Source organism: Myiozetetes cayanensis, unplaced genomic scaffold (assembly GCF_022539395.1).
Source record: "Myiozetetes cayanensis isolate MyiCay16 unplaced genomic scaffold, myiCay2020 scf13, whole genome shotgun sequence".
NCBI lineage: Eukaryota > Metazoa > Chordata > Aves > Passeriformes > Tyrannidae > Myiozetetes > Myiozetetes cayanensis.
Window position 1 is genome coordinate 23,283,051 of NW_026086937.1, and position 13,535 is coordinate 23,296,585.

Below are 13,535 nucleotides of genomic sequence, written 5' to 3' on the forward strand. Positions count from 1 at the left end.
GATCCTGACGTGCAGCTCTGAACCCCGGGTGGTAGGAATCCAGGTCTTAATGTCTGGGGTCTGTTTCCAAGTCCCGCCACAGGCACAGGAGCCAGTCCCTCATGTGCAGCTCTGGAGTCGGGGTTTTGGTGGCCAGGGGTGTCCCTGCTCTCCCACAGACCAGGATCTCTCCGTTTGGAGAGGAGCTGTAGCTCTCCCCAGGGCAGGCAGGGTACACCCCCTCCACGTTGTCCTCCCATCCCGGGTCCCAGGGGTCCCATTTCACCCCCAGCTCTGGTCTGACCCAGGACAGCGGTTCCTGGACTGTGACAGCCCCACCAGTGAGAGGTGCTGATAAGGGTCTCAGCCAGGCCCGTGACTATCAGCAACACACAGTCACACGGGGAAAATGCAAGGGTTGCAGTCCCGCTGGGAAACCCACCTCTCTGGAATTACACAACACTCACCGAAACCCAGCGTTAAGAGAAAACCACTCAAGGCTTTTTACAAGTATGGCCAACACTGCTGAGCACATTGTCACAGAGGTGAAACAAGGCTCAGTTCCTGAAGAACGACACTGGTCAGAGAGGCTCATTTTAACAGGTCCCACAGAACTGTCAGTACCAGCACACAGGAGCAGAGGGAATCAGCTTTGCAAACTGGGGGAGTAGCAGCCTCTATTTCTACACTGAACCAAGCTTGTAACCCAAACCAAAAGTGCTGAACTCCCATTTCACAAGAAAATTTTTCCTGTCTCTTACTGTCTTCTAAGGCTCTTTCAAGCCCTATCTGTGGTAAACGTCCTCAGAATAAGAAGTATTTATAGCCTGTGCCAAGGGAAGTATTCTTTCCATCTTAAATTAACATGCTTCAAACTCATCTGGCAGCGTCACAAGTGTCTGTGTTCAAGAACCATGAAATCCCTAACAACCCTTCACCGACACCACTCTACAGGTCAGGTGAAGCAGCTCTAAAGAGGTGACAAGAGGAAAATTAAAGTAAACACCACACATGGCATGGGATCTGCTTCTCCATCTTTGCAGCACCATCACGCACCTGTCTAGTTAAACTTGAGACTGGGACTTGGTTCTTCCATCCCTTTCAAGTATTTTGCAGTGTAATTATTTAAAACATAAAGTCTGTTGCACCACTCCAAGTTAAGGCATTCAAGCAGTTCCATGAGAAAGACCAGCAGCCTTCCCTCAGCCTCCTGGAACACCCGTGGCACACTGCAGAGGCACCTTTCCTGTGCTGTACCTCTCGCACTCCCAGCTCCCCTCTGCCTATTAGATGGGTACAGTGCTCAGATGTGGGTGTAAAAACTGTCCCTCCCCACCCCAGGACTGGAATGCACCGGAGAAATCATTGCTCTTCCACCCATATCCCACTCTTAGACTTACACCAACAGTGCTGAAGGCCCTAAGCAGCTTATACACTACTGGTACTTATGTCAGTGTTCTTGCTGCCCTTATCCCTGAGAATCTGCACTAAGATTGAAGTGTTGAGTTTGGATTCCAGTCCTACTCCCTGCCCCCTGCATCCATCCCGACTCCAGTAGGCAGAGACCCCCACCCACTCACCCAGGAGTGGGTGATGGAGGAGTGCCCTGTTCACCATCAGGATAAAACCACCTGACGTGCTCCAGGTCACTTTCCACAAGCAGATGAGAATTAGATTTTAGGGTAGCACATTTCCTACATGATTCTATCCTTCATTCATTTTACAGTGCTCCTACTCACTCAGCTCCTGTGAAATGTTGAGCAGCAGAGCCCTCCAGAGCCAGCTACTCTCACAGGACACTCCAAATATGCTGCCAAATCTTAAGATTTTGTACTTTTCTCAGATCCTGAGCTCTCGATATTAAATCACTGTTTGCACAAAAGTATTTTATCCCATAGCTTGAGAATGAAATTTATAGATAAAATCTAGTCCTTATGAAAAGGCCAGGGAAAAACCAAAGTATCTGTTAATAAGTCTTTCTGGATGAGTGACTGGAATGACATGTTCTGTGAGTGCACCATCCACCACAGAGCCAATGCTTTGACTTGCAAACCCTAGAGTTAGAAGTGGAAAGACCCCATTTAGTTGTTACAATAAGAGACCGATTACTGATTGCTCGAGGAGCTACAGAAGTCTGACAATTACTGTCAGAGCTGGAAAAAAAAAAAATCTACATTAAGTAACACAGAACAGATTAAGAACTGCATTAGGCTTGTGATATTTCTTTTGTAACTGCAAATCCCCCACCCCACACTGAGCTTCTGCAGCCAACCAGGAACTCAAGACACACTGTAATTCCAGGGAACAGTTCAGTTTGACTTGGACCTCTGAGTTAAGGACATGTCAATGAAGGCTCTGCCCAAAAAGACATTATATTGGTAAACCAAGTTCATGCTGAAGCCCACCAAGAACAAGACAAGATTTACAGTCAGCAAAACCATCCAAGACTCCCAAGGACAGTTTGTCATTCCCAGAGATGGACAGTAAACCCAACATTTTCTACATTACACACCAGGAAGCCAAAAGCCTATTTAGTCTGAGAAATTCTCATTTTGATGGTTAAAAAAAATATTAGTGGTTTTTGCTTTACCTATTAAATTGTCTTTATCTCAATCCATGAGTTCTCTCACTTTTCCTGTTCTGGGGGGAGGTTGAGTGAGCAGCTTTGTGGGGCTCAGATACTGGGGTTAAACCACGGCAGTCCTCTGTGGCACCAAGCGTGGGGCTGGAAGGGTTCAGGATAAGGACAGATTTGCCTGGGATGTGCTGGATTGAATGGACGGTGGTTCCTGCCGTGGGGCAGCTGTTCCAGCCCTGTGTTAGAGGCCATTGCCCGTTGGTGGCCACCTTTCGCTCTCGCTGCTGCCACCCTGCTCTTATCACCTCAGCGCCGCTGGGAAGGCTCGATAACAGCCACGGCCACGTGCCTGTGCTGGCAGGTGCCCAGGGCAGCACTGCCACGCTGGGCAGGCTGCAGCTGCAACTGAAAAGACTGTGACCTGTGATGAGTGCAGAGGAGAGGAGCAGAGACCACCTGCAACCCGTGGAGGAGCCCACTGCCAGAGCAGGTGGGTGCCAAAGAAGGCCATGACCTCATGGGAAGTCCACACTGGAACAGGCTCCTGACAGGACCTGTAGCCCCTGGAGAAGGGAGCTCAGGCTGGAGCAGGTTTGCTGGTAGGACCTGCAACCCCACAGAACCCACACTGGAGTTCCTGAAGGACTGACCCTGCAGAAGGGGCCCATATTGGAACAGCTGCAGCCCATGGGAAGGATCCCATGATGGAGGCAGGGGAGAACATGAGATTCCCCTGCAGCCTGTGGTGAAGATCACGATAAAGAAGGCTGCAGGACCCACCACACCACCTCTCCTGTCCTGAGTGACCACTGTGACAGATGGAGCCCAAAATCAGACTAAACGATCACAACAGACATTTGCAGATGGATATTTTGCACGGGTGGTCGACAGACTACAGGAATGACATCTGTGTATTTTATCAAAGGATGGGAAGGAGTGGTGGTGGTTAATGAGGCTGTATTGGATAGTGCTGGATCTGAGTGTGATATAAGTGGTATGCAGTAAAGGGCAGATGATGTGCTGGCTCGGGCTGGGTTAATTTTCTCCAGTAGGTGGTATGTGGCTGTGCTTTGGACTGGCACTGAAAAGACTGTTGATAATATAGAGGTGTTTTTGTTATTGCCGAGCAGCACCTGCACAGCATCAAGGCCTTTTCTGCTTCTTATACAAAAGAGGTCAATGTCTTAATGTTAACTTGTTAATGGCCAAAGGAAAATTTAACCTTCAGTATCACCTCACCTTCATGGGCACCAAGATCCATTTCAATCATGCATCCAGCACTGTGTGCTCAACTTGGTGTTTTCACCATTAGTATCTTAAATACAACTATCATCCTTCCAAGAGACACATTCTGAACTTCAAAATTCACTCCAAAGTCTAGGTAAAAAGACTAAAGATCCAACTTCCAAGGCATTTGCAGCTCATTTCATTCTGTAAGCTTTAAAAAAGCAGAGTGGTTCATTTTTAGAGATTCCATAGACCTCAGTAATGTGTGTATTTTATGCCAGTGCTCAATGCGTTAGGGAGAGTTACTCACAGCCCTACTTTAGCACAGTCAAGCACTAGACTAGGTAGCAGCATTTCACATTTAAATTAGACTGAGATCCTGCAGACTGAATGATGTGAACTAATTCTGAAGCTTTTCAGTCAATAACAAAAGCGTTACTCTGTATTCAGCTGTATTAATGATTATCTGCATACTACTGTCCCAAGGAATTTCTTAGCACTAAGTCACCCCTCAAAAGGCTCACAGAATACAGGAGTTTTCTCGCTTTTTAGATACATAAAACCTATCAAATCTTCCAGCTGATCCTGCAGAGCAGAGCACGGAGGGACACTGATGCTCTGTCCAACAGCCTCTGTAAGACAATTCCTCTAAAGCACCAGATGTGCTTTGGTTTAAGTTACAGTGGGAAAGGTGTTACACACCTTGGGGATGTCTGACAGACATCCTCAAGCCAAGGAACTGCTCCCAGCTCTTCTCTTTTGCTGTTACTGCTTTCAATCAAATTATCAAACACCTTTCCGCAAGCAATGACAAGGTACCTCAAAAAGTTTCAATTCCTTTTGCTTGCAAGTGAGCTACAAACTCAAAAGCTGAGTAATCATTTTTTCTTTCCCCTCATTGTTTACTCATTCATGAGCTACTGCAGCCAATGAACCAGCCACTCTTCATGTTTTACCACTGATTGAGCTACTCAGTCCATCCAAAGAAATCTTTTCTGTTCTTGAAACAGTTAAGGTATGTTTAATTAGCCTCCATCCCATTAAAGGACTCTACAATGCCAGCATCCCAACGCAATCACGCATCCAGCCTGGAAAGGGCATCTGTGTGAGTATTGCAGATTTTCATTATTTTTCTTTGTCAAAGTCGTGTGAGAACGTGTGACAGTCTAAGGCAGTCAACTGGCCACCTCAGGAGTTTCCACATACATTTTATGAGATAATTTATATTGCGAAGGTTTAATGTTTCACACATAAATGCAACAAAACCATACTGCTTTAAATTCAAGTTTACCGATAAGGGCTGTGCTTTAGGCAGACCCACCTGAAGCTGCTATGGCACTTTTACTGTGCCAAGACAATCCAGGCCCAGAAGAGTCACCAGATTCATATGAAGATGTCAAGCAGCCACTATTGCCCTTCCCAAACCACGCGAGTTGAGAAGACCAACCCATGAGACTTGAGTCCTTAGCAACACCTATGTGGGCACTGTGCAGGAAAACATTCCTGCTCATGTGTCAGTAACAATCAGTATCTCCCTAACACTGGTTTGAGTGTCACCAGCACTCTTCCTGCCACGGTGAGTTGGTGAAAAACAAATGCACCTTTATTCACTGGAGCAATTCAGCACTCTCCTGCTCTCTATTGCAGTAGCATGTAGTAGCTCTGCTGGCTTCAGCTGGTCCCGAGAGATGGCTGCTCATAGGAGAATAATCCATATTTGTTAGGAAAAAACCACTGGAACTACACAGGAAGATTTTCTGTTTACACCGAAGCCTCCTAACTCAAGCCCCTGAGTTTCTCAAACTACCTCTGACGGAGCTGCAAAATGTAATTAGAGTCCAGCGCCAGCAGGCTCACGGTCCTGGTGCTCTGCAGCGTGCAGTGTGTCAACCCCCACGTCTTATGGTGGGCAAACAAAAGGATTATGAGGAAATCACACAAGCTTATTGTTTTCACAGCAGAGATTTTTCCTTCTCAAACCAGAGACCACAAAAAGCAAGCCCCAAACAAACCACGTTACCATTACGCAGCTCCCAGAGCGAGCACGGACTCCCCTGTGCCCGGGGCCATCAGCTCATGCTGAGCTCACCCACCTGCCCTGCTCATCGATGCCCTCAGCACTCCCTCCAAGAGCTTTTACTGAAAGTTTATAGCTGAAAGCTTCTCAGTTTCAGTCATCCAGCAGAGCAAAGCTGCCTAACATGACCTTAAAATCCATTAACTGGGGTATAAATGCAAAACCTGCTAAACCCTGTCAAAGACTTTGGAATTTGAACAGATTATAAGTTTAAAACTTGCATCAATCCTGATGAATTTGACTATATCTTCTCACAACTACTTATTTTTACCACAAAGTGTTCACCAGCAAGGATGCAAGACTATTTTAAAGGCAACCATTTACATTCTTCTACCTGAATTTGATGTTTTTCTATATCCCACACTTGCAGCACTTGCTTTAGGCACCACACATAAACCTCAGATTTGTGAAGCCTGAATCTTATTCATTATTTGATTTTAGGATTTTTTGAATCAGCTTCCTCATCTTAAGACTTATTTTGAGATATGAAAATAGAGAAACAGCTAAAAGCTAGGCCACAAAGTGAGCTTTTGGTCTACAAACCAAAAGTGTATTCTAAGCCCTGAAGTTTATTTCAGTGAAATAACAAAGTCCTTGAAACCTAAATACCAACTCTGCCCCATAAATACAGGAAAGTGGCATCATCCAGAGCTCAAAGCAAAAACATAGGTTTGTCCAAGTTTCTGCTGGAAAAGGAAGCCATGCTTTGAAACTGAGCTTAATGCCAGCACCCCAGCACTACAAAATAATTTTAAAAAGAGCAGGATACATTAGCATCACTTATAACCTCAGCATTGTGCAGTACACAAACTGTTGCCAAGCAAACTATTAAAGGATTCAGTTAAGCTGTGCACGTTGAGAAGCCTCTCAAGTCAAATACAGCCAGTACAGTGACAAAATGGTTATCAATACTTCAAGAGCCAAACAAAATTTACATTCTACACAGCTTGTTAAGCAGAAGTTTGTGACAAGCCAGAGCATCACAGTGCATGAAGTCACTAGGACTTCAACTTAATGCTGACAGAAAAACTCCTTCAAAATCAATAAAGTGCAGGAAAGAAACAGTTTGCAGCTACTGACAAATTAGTAATGCACCTCTGCAAGTCCCATCCATGCCAGCTAAGACTGTTGCACTTCACTGCAGTTTCTCACCATCAGTTCAATGCTAACTTTGGAGATTTACTTCATCCTTGTCACAGTTCACCTGTGTCCCCATCCAGCTTTACTTCAGCAAAATGAAAGTAAGCCAGAGAGCTTCCTTTCCTGGTTTTAAGATAGAAGTATCTTCGTTTTGACAAAACTGTGTTTAAATGTAATATTACCACAACTTGATTTCTGATACAGGACTGAATGCCAAAAAGTTGCCTTTTTTTTGGAAAAGGAAGCTGTGAACATTTTGGTGAAGGTCAGCTAGGAGCTGACTAGCAATAAACTCTGAGCTTACACATCATGCATGATACATGCATAATGGAAGGAGGAAGAAAAAAAGTCATATCATATTTTAGAGTTATTTAGTTGTGTGTTTCAGAACAAACACTCCACTCCCATGACTGCTTTCACCTCTTCAAGCTGCAGACGCCCAATATGAAATTTTGAACACAAGCAGCAGTTCTGTGCAAACACAAACGCCGAGGAACTTGCATGGAGCGAAGCAGTTCATGCATACCTCAGCACGTATGCATTCCATACTCAAGCATCCATACCTATCCCAGGAGGCCTTTGACTCGTGTAACTTGTTGAAATGGAACGCTTGGTAGAATGCAGTTGACGGATTCCTATGAGATCCAAGAATCAGACAGACATATTGAAAATCGGTACGTAATAAAAATACCAAGTCTTCTAACTCAACCTGCATTGCAAAGTGAATTACCTTGTTAGGTTTAACCAATGTCTGAAAGGCCCTACTGTTTCTATGGGTTTGCATTAAGGACACACAGATCCAAAACAAAATAGTAATTCTCCAGCCCTATGGATTTTCAGGCTATTTCAAGCTTCTCCTGTACAAAGATGACTCTAAGGCCATTAATGAAATGTCTCCTGTCCTGCTGTTAATCCTGCATAGGTATAAGCTGTGCACCACCCTAATGCCAAATATACCTAAATCCAAAAGACACCCTTCATATTTTTGGTATGTCCCAAACTGTCTCTGCACACAGTACTCAGTGTTTCTATCCAGCTTAACACTCAAAACAGATGAGTCCAGTAAGGGGACCTGGAAGTGGGAGCTCAATATGCAACATTCAAGCTATGACAGATCAAGTTAAAACTAACAACCAGATGTGGTTAGAAATGTAAAGTGGAATATAAACTATCACTCACTCTGTATGCAGCTGTCAGTCACCTTCCCATTTCCCATTTCCCCTTCCCGAGGTACAACAGGGCAAGGGTTGATGGAGGCCCTTGGCCAAGCACTCACACAGAGCCCTCACGCAGCTCCACAACCCTGCTGAGCACCGGACACTACAGCCACCTCTGGCACCAAGGCCAAGGCCCCGGGGCAGCCCGGCCCTCCAGGCTCAGCCACGTCCACCCCACACATGGCAACTACACCCAGAGTGTTACTGGAAAACCTCAGTTCTCCAAAATCTCATCTGAACACTTGTAAACAAGACACTGCACGAAGCACAGTTAGAATTCTGCTGCCAGTGGCTGCAACAGAGCATTGTACTCAAGCTTAGAAACTCCTTTCCTCAAACAGCTCATCCTCATGGGGGCACAGTTATGTCAGCCCTAGAGAAGAACGCAACAGCATTGCTGAAAAATCTTCAGAAAAGCAAGTATGAGCTCAAATTCCTTTCAGAGCCAGCTTTTAAACCAGAAGTTTATATCAACATTAGAAGCACAGGTACCCATACCTTCCCTAAATTTATGGCAAGAATACTTAAAACCTATCTTCAAATTACTTAATTATTTCAATTTAAGTACAATTACTGTATAGTTAAAATAACAGAAGAAATTAAAAAAAAAAATCACAGAAGCAGCACCATAACAAAACACTATCAGAAGTAACCGAATTCCCACAGCAGGTGTACACTAAAATCCTTGCAAGGATAACAATGATCAGGAAGTGTCTGAGTTTTAAGTGTCTGTCACTCCTTTTCCCACCTTCACCACTGTAACCTTCAAAAAAAAAAAAAAATCCATGTGAGCCTGCAATTTAGCTTAAAAACTTGTTACAGAAGTTGCTTGATCCAAGCTGATAAATACCATGCTCTTATGCTGGTACTACTCACATTATCCTAAGAAGCACTGCACACTTGAGTGACAACTAAATACAACTAAGTATAGGAAGAGCAACACAATAGCTAAAGGTATCTGTGTAGTAGAAGGACAACACAGGGAAAGCAACTGGCATCTGCAGATCAAAAGAGCATTCCTTTGCTGAAGGGAAGGATCAAGCCCAGGCTCTTCTTTCTAATGCAGCTGTCTGTCAGAAGTACCCAGAGTCTCTTTTCAGAAAGTGACTGTAAATAGATAAACTTCCAAAACAAATTTACTTGCAGCAGATAAAGCCCTGTTGCTATTGTTAGGTATAAAAAGTGGTTTCTAACGACATGGTATGTATTCCATATGGTCTATTTGTACACATATTCTTCATGTTCTAGATTTTTGTACTATTCTTAAGCAAGCATCTGAGAAGACATAGAAAAGTTTTTCTTGTTAGATTCTTATTTGTATCCCCTGGTATTGAAATTGCTTTTGCATCACTTCAGACAATTAACAGAACCTTTTTTACTCCACAGCTATATTTTAACAATATATTAATGGGAGTGTGCGTACCTGAACAGGAAAAGCAAACCCACAGAGACAGCATAAATGATACCTCACTTGCAGGTCTGAAGTAATACAAGTGAGTTTCAGACTGTTGAAGCATCTACTTTTAACCACAACAAACAGTAAAAGGCTAAAGAATGCCTAAAAACACTTGACAGTTTGCAGAAACAACTGAGGAAGCAGCTTCCAAGAGCAGTATAATCTGGCCTGCTGCTGCTGGGCCACAGCATGCAAGTCCTGTTCATACTGAATGCAGGGACAGCCTGGAGCAGAAGAGCAGATCGGCCAGGGCTCCTCCCTGCACACAGCCAGCAGGAGGTCAAGGCTCAGTCCCAGTCCTTGGCAGAATGGCACTGGAGCCAAGAGCCAGCCAGGAAAGGGATGCCTCTGCTGCTGATCCAGAGATGAGCACCCACCTCCCTTTCCACAGGAGGGATTTGACGATCACTTGATCACAGCTTATCAGGGAACACCCAGCACAGTTCATGGCATTTTGAGATGATGTTTACACTAGTAACAGAATTCCTTCTCCATCCCTCTCCTTTTAAATTACTTTATTTTTATCACCTTCTATTTAAAGCAGCTGCAACTTTGAATCAGCTTTCTTTCATAAGACCCAACCTACAAAACAGTAACTGGAGCACAAAGCTTTGCAGGAGAAAACTGACAGGGACTAAATGTGGGGGAGTCGATGTGGAATTAAGGAAAACAACATCTCAAGATCTGAAGTTATATGTTTAATTGCATATTCTGTTCACATTGTTCCTTAAAGCTGTTAAACTTGCAATACATACCCAGAAAAAACAGCAAGAATTCAAAGCTTTAACATTCAGTTTTAGGTACATTCTAGCTACAGGTGGCAGGAAAGGCTGACTCAATTAGCAGCCTGCATGGCAGTTTTGGGGACAGCAGCTCTCAAACACCACAATGGACTTTAAAGGAGTTCACAGGCTACTACAAAATTAAAATATCATAAGAGTGCAGAGAAAGCACACTGTGTGGATCTGATCTTCACTGGGAAAAATCAACAGCAGCAGCCCATACTTTCTTCACCTTGCTCTCAAAAAGAGGATTTCAGCAAACAATCTCCTGCAGTGACTAGAAGTCTCTAAGGAGAAGGAAATGGAGCTCACTGTCTCAAATGCACAGGGTACAAAGTTTGGCAGAGGCATTTCACTGATCACTTGCCTGTTGAAATCCTGGCATCCTCCTTCCCATGTTCTGGGGGCTTGGCTCTTTAAAAATGACACCAGTAACATTTTTCAACTCCTATGATTGCTATTAACCTGATTTATGTAATTATCTGTTTTTAATAATAATATAAAAATAATAAAAAATTCTTCATTATTACCTGTGTTAGGTAATAATCATTCACTATTTTTGAGGGAGCTTTGCTGAAGAGTTTAAATAGTGAATTCCAGTATGACTATTTGACACAAATCACAGAAGCAACAATACAAGTGCTTATCTTCTAAATCTCTTCATATTTCTGATTTCAACAGCTGCAGCTCAAAACTCTGGGGTCCAGTTCTCTTGGGTCCCAGAGATTGGTCCCCAAGCCTCAGGAACGCTGCAGACAATCCTGTAATCACAACGGCTCTAAGGTTTTTCAGGATTCACTGATGACCCCTTCCATCCTCTGCACACTGTCTTCCCACCTTCCAAAGCCAGACTCAGTGCACTCCTGTCCCAGCCAGGCACTCGCCACCCTCATGCTCCAGAGTGCTGATTAACACACTCCTGCTAATGAAGCACAGCCCTCAGTGAGGGCTGTCAGTGAGGCTGAACTCTAATTACATCATCTTACAGACTGTGTGAGGACTAATCTGAGAGCTTCTATTCTCAAATCAAAACACATAACAAGTGTAAAATTTCTCATGCAAGTGACTTGCCTTTGCACTGTGTAAAGTCAACCTTCAGTTCTTGGAGGGAGGATACAGGACAAAGTAGTTCACACGAGGCACAGCTTGGCTTCAAGGCAAATAACTACAGCAGATCACATTTTCAGAGAGCAACATCTATAGATTACAAGTTGATAGTGACAATGCAGAAAGTGTTTGCCTGACCCAGTAAGAGATTTTTGCCTCTATTAAGCAGTTTTCAAGAAAAGCCACAGAAAGGCCCATCAATATTATCTATGTTTGGACAAATCAAGACAAGTCAAAAACCCCAAACCCAACAGCAAACAGAAAGGGCTTTATTTTCAATAACTTCCACGTTCTCAACAAAGACTTTGAACTTCACCTCATATGGGATGGAGCCCTTCAGCATCTGCTGTGATTCGTCAGTGACTGTCACTGTGCCACCTTACTCCCCTGACAGTGATGCCATTCGAGAGAGCAAGTTCTCAGTGCTCTTGCCCAGCACAACCTGATACACTGGGTCAAGGGAGGGAGCAAAATAGTAAACTCAGTATTTCTGAATTAAAAAGATCCACATTTGCTAATATCGCATTATAGACCAAAAAATCTGCGAAAACTCTTAGAAGTATTGACTTTTACACAACTTGGCTGGTAAAGAAAAAGGCATTTATTCGTGTGTATGAACATGTTATTGTAGAGGATCAGGCTCCTGCTGCCTGCACAGCCCACAAAGCCAGATTTCCTCAAACCTGGTGATGAAGGAAAAGCTGCTTGTAATTACTGGTGAATGTGGCCCTGCATAGTGGAACAGCTGGCTTGAGTATTCATCCCCAAATAAAATAGCCCCAAAATGAGATTCCCCTCACTCCCCCAAGTTGCAGGTAAATCACTTTCATCTTTTAGGTTATCAATAAATACAAGTGGTTCCTGTTTTTTGACAATAAAATATTTCAGTATTTGTGGGGGAAAAAATAAGTGGATAAAACAGATTCAAGCAGACTTAAGACAAATCCCACCTGTCCTACTCCTGTGACAATAGTCAAGAATGCATCTATGAGCAAACATCTTAAATTACACACTTGGCTTTAAAAAAAAGACATCAGACCCTAGGTCATGTATAGCATGGTTTATTACAGAGTATATTATAAATCTGGCTGCCTTCCCACACAGTTTACAAGGTCTTTACCACTCAAGTTTCAGGCTAGCCTGCACGGTCAGCAAGCACTCAACGCTTGGTTTATAGTCTTTTTAAAAAGACATTTGTAGGATTGGTTAAGGTGTTTATGGGCCTTGCACCCACTGAAGTGTTCTACATAGGAGACACTCCCAGGAGTTCTCATCTACACCCCTACAGAAATAGCTGAAGTAACAGAGAAGCCACCAGGGGTTTTTAACCCTCATTTTTGACCATCACATCTTCCAATAAATCAGACAAATTAAACTTGATTGAGACGGCTACAAAAGCTTCAGAAACCTCACTGAAACCAGTATTTCATTTCTCATCCAACCTACACTTCTCCACTGCAACTTCACACACACCGCACACTCATCGCCTCCCAGACGAAGGGCTCAGGACTCTGCCCTCACTGCAGAGGGGCTGAACGGTATCCTGGGTTGCACAAGGCAAAGTCCGGCACCTCGAGGGAGGGAGTCCCTCCCCTCTGCTGAGGCCACACCTGCAGGGCTGTGCCCTACGAACTCCAGTTTGTCACCTTTAATGAGTACCAGGCAAACCTGCCAGCTGTCAGTGTGACAGACAGCTGACACCTCTGCACGGCACTAATTAGTACTTCCACCTTCTCTCTGCACTGACAAAAACACTCAAGCAAACTGTTACAACACAAATGCATCCCTCTTAGCTTCAAAAAGAGAACAGACATACAAAGAAAACCTCTTGGAATAATTGTGTTTTGCATGACAAAAAAAATTTAGACAAGCATCCAGCTGTCCTTCATGTGGCCAAGTAACTCACCTGCCCTGCCTGAGTAAAAATAGATTATCCCATAAGGCAAAGACTTACTGGTATTCACTACACATT

The 13,535-nt window shown here is 43.9% G+C and overlaps 1 protein-coding gene across 5 annotated transcripts in view; it reads right to left on the minus strand.

Moving 5' to 3' along the window:
* TSC22D2 (TSC22 domain family member 2) overlaps nucleotides 1–13,535 on the minus strand; it is an 86,700-nt gene that overhangs the window by 3,113 nt on the left and 70,052 nt on the right. Inside the window, exon 2 of one of the 5 annotated variants that reach the window (XM_050308711.1) lies at nucleotides 7,565–7,636. The exons of 3 other annotated variants lie outside the window; for them this stretch is intronic. In XM_050308711.1, coding sequence (XP_050164668.1) covers nucleotides 7,565–7,636 — 72 coding nt within the window. Of the gene's footprint in view, nucleotides 1–7,527; nucleotides 7,637–13,535 lie in introns of all 5 variants that reach the window. One more of the 5 variants, XM_050308713.1, reaches the window with a different exon arrangement.